Source organism: Pongo pygmaeus, chromosome 13, assembly GCF_028885625.2.
Source record: "Pongo pygmaeus isolate AG05252 chromosome 13, NHGRI_mPonPyg2-v2.0_pri, whole genome shotgun sequence".
In the NCBI taxonomy this organism is placed as follows: domain Eukaryota; kingdom Metazoa; phylum Chordata; class Mammalia; order Primates; family Hominidae; genus Pongo; species Pongo pygmaeus.
The window spans coordinates 191,923-194,459 of NC_072386.2; the positions used below are offsets into that span (position 1 = coordinate 191,923).

Consider the following 2,537-nt stretch of genomic DNA (forward strand, 5'->3'; position numbering starts at 1 on the left):
ATATATAACATATGTCAATATAGGCATGTTTAATTGTGCATCTTGAAAGGTGAACAGGATCATAAATACTTCCAGGTAGGAACTGGGACAGAAATTGGAAGAAAAGATTCCCCGATCTTCCGATCCCTGTGCTCCCAGTTCTTTGTTTTCTTGAAACTATAAGAGGACCTGAAAATGTCTCCCCTTAACTGTGTCTAGGTCCCCAGTAGAACTACAGCAAGAAACTTCTGATTGAGGCTCTAAGAAGCGGCAGGAATGAGAAAACTGCTCAGCCAATAAGAGTAAGCCACGCCCAGCCGAGGGAGGTATAAAAGGCAGGTCTAGCAGAATAACCCACACTCTGCCTTTGGACGTGTGAGAGAGCGCACCTTTGACTTGAGCTTCAACATGGGAAAGGGAAATGAAGACCCCGATCTCCACTGCTCCTCCATCCAGTGCTCCACTGACCAGCCCCCTTTCCAACAGATCTCCTTTACAGAAAAGGGCTCAGATGAGAAGAAACCATTCAAAGGAAAAGGCAAGACCGCCTTCTCCCATTCCAGTGAGAAGCACATACAAAGGCAAGGTAAGGCCTTGGGCTGCTCCTGTGAAGGCTGGAAGGAGGGTTGGAATCAGGGATACTGAGCTATATGTCTTTAGTAGGGTTTTATTTTGAGATTTGGGGATGGGAAATGGCTTAGTGCTCTCAGAGGACTTTGAGAAATGTGTTCACTCGTGACTCTGGCAGAAGAGCTTCACATGAAAGACTGATCTGCAAAAATGCATCAGAGATAGACTATGGGACTCTTCCTAGGGAGAGGTGACTCATCTAAACTTTCTTTTGCAGCAGAATCAGAGCCCAATCCAAACAAGGAGAATTCTGAGGAAACCAAGCTCAAGGCCGGGAACAGCACTGCTGGATCAGGTAAGATTTGGCTCTTTCAAGGTGAGAAGGGACAGGGTAGCAACACAGGCTCCCTGGCAAGGAAACTGGGAGCTCCTTGGCAGCCAGGGCCATACAGATCCTGGACACTGGAGAACAGAAGAGAGCTGGAGTTTGCTGGTAACCTCAGCTCCTGTGTGTCCAGGATGGACTAGGAATTTCAGGGTGTTCAGTTGGAGGCACTTTCTCAAACTTTCATTGTGTTCACAGAACCAGAGTCCAGCTCATACCGGGAAAACTGCAGGAAAAGAAAAATCAGTTCCAAGGACAGCTGCCAAGACAGAGCAGGTAGAATCTTGGTGTTTGTTGTTGGTGGTGGTGGTGGTGGTTTTTTTGTTTTTGGTTTGCCCCAAAAAGCAAATAATTAGGAAACTTTTATATGAGGCTGGAGCGGAAAGAGAGTTACTTATTGACAAGTAAATTTTTGAGATCTTAGCACTCTGAGAATATTTGGGGACTCACAAGCCGTTCAGCCTCACTTCATTCCAGTGCTGAGATAGGAAGGAGTGGGAGAGACAAGTGGGGTTCACCTGGGTGCACAGGGGGTTCTGGAAATGAGGGTCTGTGGGGACTGCTCTGGTGAGTCTCTCACATGCTTTCTTTGCAGGTAACTGTCCAGAAGAGGAGTGCAGCTTGACGTTGAATAAAAAATCAAGATCCTCCACCGCTGTGCACAACAGTGAAATCCAGGAGACCTGTGATGTCCACCATAGGGGACGTTCCAGGGTTCGCACTGGGCGCAGGGAGCAGCATAGGTCTCGGGCCCTAGGAGTCCAAACACCGTCACTTCGAAAAAGCTTGGTGACCTCTGTGCGAGCTATGTCAGAGGCTGTTTACCAAGACCTAGCCCAGGTGTGGGCACAGCAGATCCATTCTCCACTGACCTGTGAGCAGCGGATACTGCTCACTCAGCTCCGGGGGCCTCTGTGTGCCCAGGTGCAGACCTTGTATTCCATGGCCACCCAGGCACCTTATGTCTTCCCTGCTGAGAGCTGGCTTGTCCCAGCCACACTGCCTGGCCCTGGGGATACAGCCTTGGAGAGAGAAATCCATCCTTCCCTGGGCAGGAGATAACTGAGCCTGTCAGTGGATCAGATAAGGCTAAGCTGGGAGCACCCTGACCCTATTCAGCAGAGATGCAGCTCTAGGAATGAGAACAAGGACCTGCTTCTTCTCAGATTCTTCCAGATGACCAGCAGTGACAATTTTAGACACACTGTGTTAATAAATGACAGAACCTGAAGAAGTCATAGGAAAGAAACTTGAGCGGTATACTCAGAATGCTGAGCCCTGCATTTTGCAGACCGCTAAGGCTATAGACAAATTTGATATTTCATGTTAGACATTTGATGCCTTTTGGATGTCTGATGACAGTCGTGCATTTCTATATAATCAGAAAAATATTAGATTGTAATTGTGAATTTGCATATTTTAGATTGTAGAAAAGTAAATATAAAATTATATGCTCTTTTTTTTTTGAGACAGTCTTGCTATGTCACTCAGGCTGGCGTCCAGTGGCACAATCTTAGCCCACTGCAACCTCTGCTTCCTGGGTTCAAACAATTCTCATGCCTCAGCCTCCCAAGTAGCTGGGACTACAGGCATGTACCGCCAT

The 2,537-nt window shown here is 47.5% G+C and overlaps 1 protein-coding gene across 2 annotated transcripts; it reads left to right on the plus strand.

Annotated features, from left to right (window-relative positions):
• Nucleotides 1-387: 387 nt before the first annotated feature.
• LOC129027276 (protein FRG2-like-2) lies at nt 388-1,996 on the plus strand. 2 transcript variants are annotated; one of them, XM_054473884.1, is made up of 4 exons: nt 388-565; nt 827-904; nt 1,133-1,210; nt 1,530-1,996. In XM_054473884.1, exons 1-4 carry the CDS (start codon nt 388-390, stop codon nt 1,994-1,996), a joined length of 801 nt encoding a protein of 266 aa, XP_054329859.1. The 2 variants fall into 2 exon arrangements, with proteins under 2 accessions (XP_054329859.1, XP_054329860.1); XM_054473885.1 differs by having other exon boundaries at nt 830-904.
• Nucleotides 1,997-2,537: the final 541 nt, after the last annotated feature.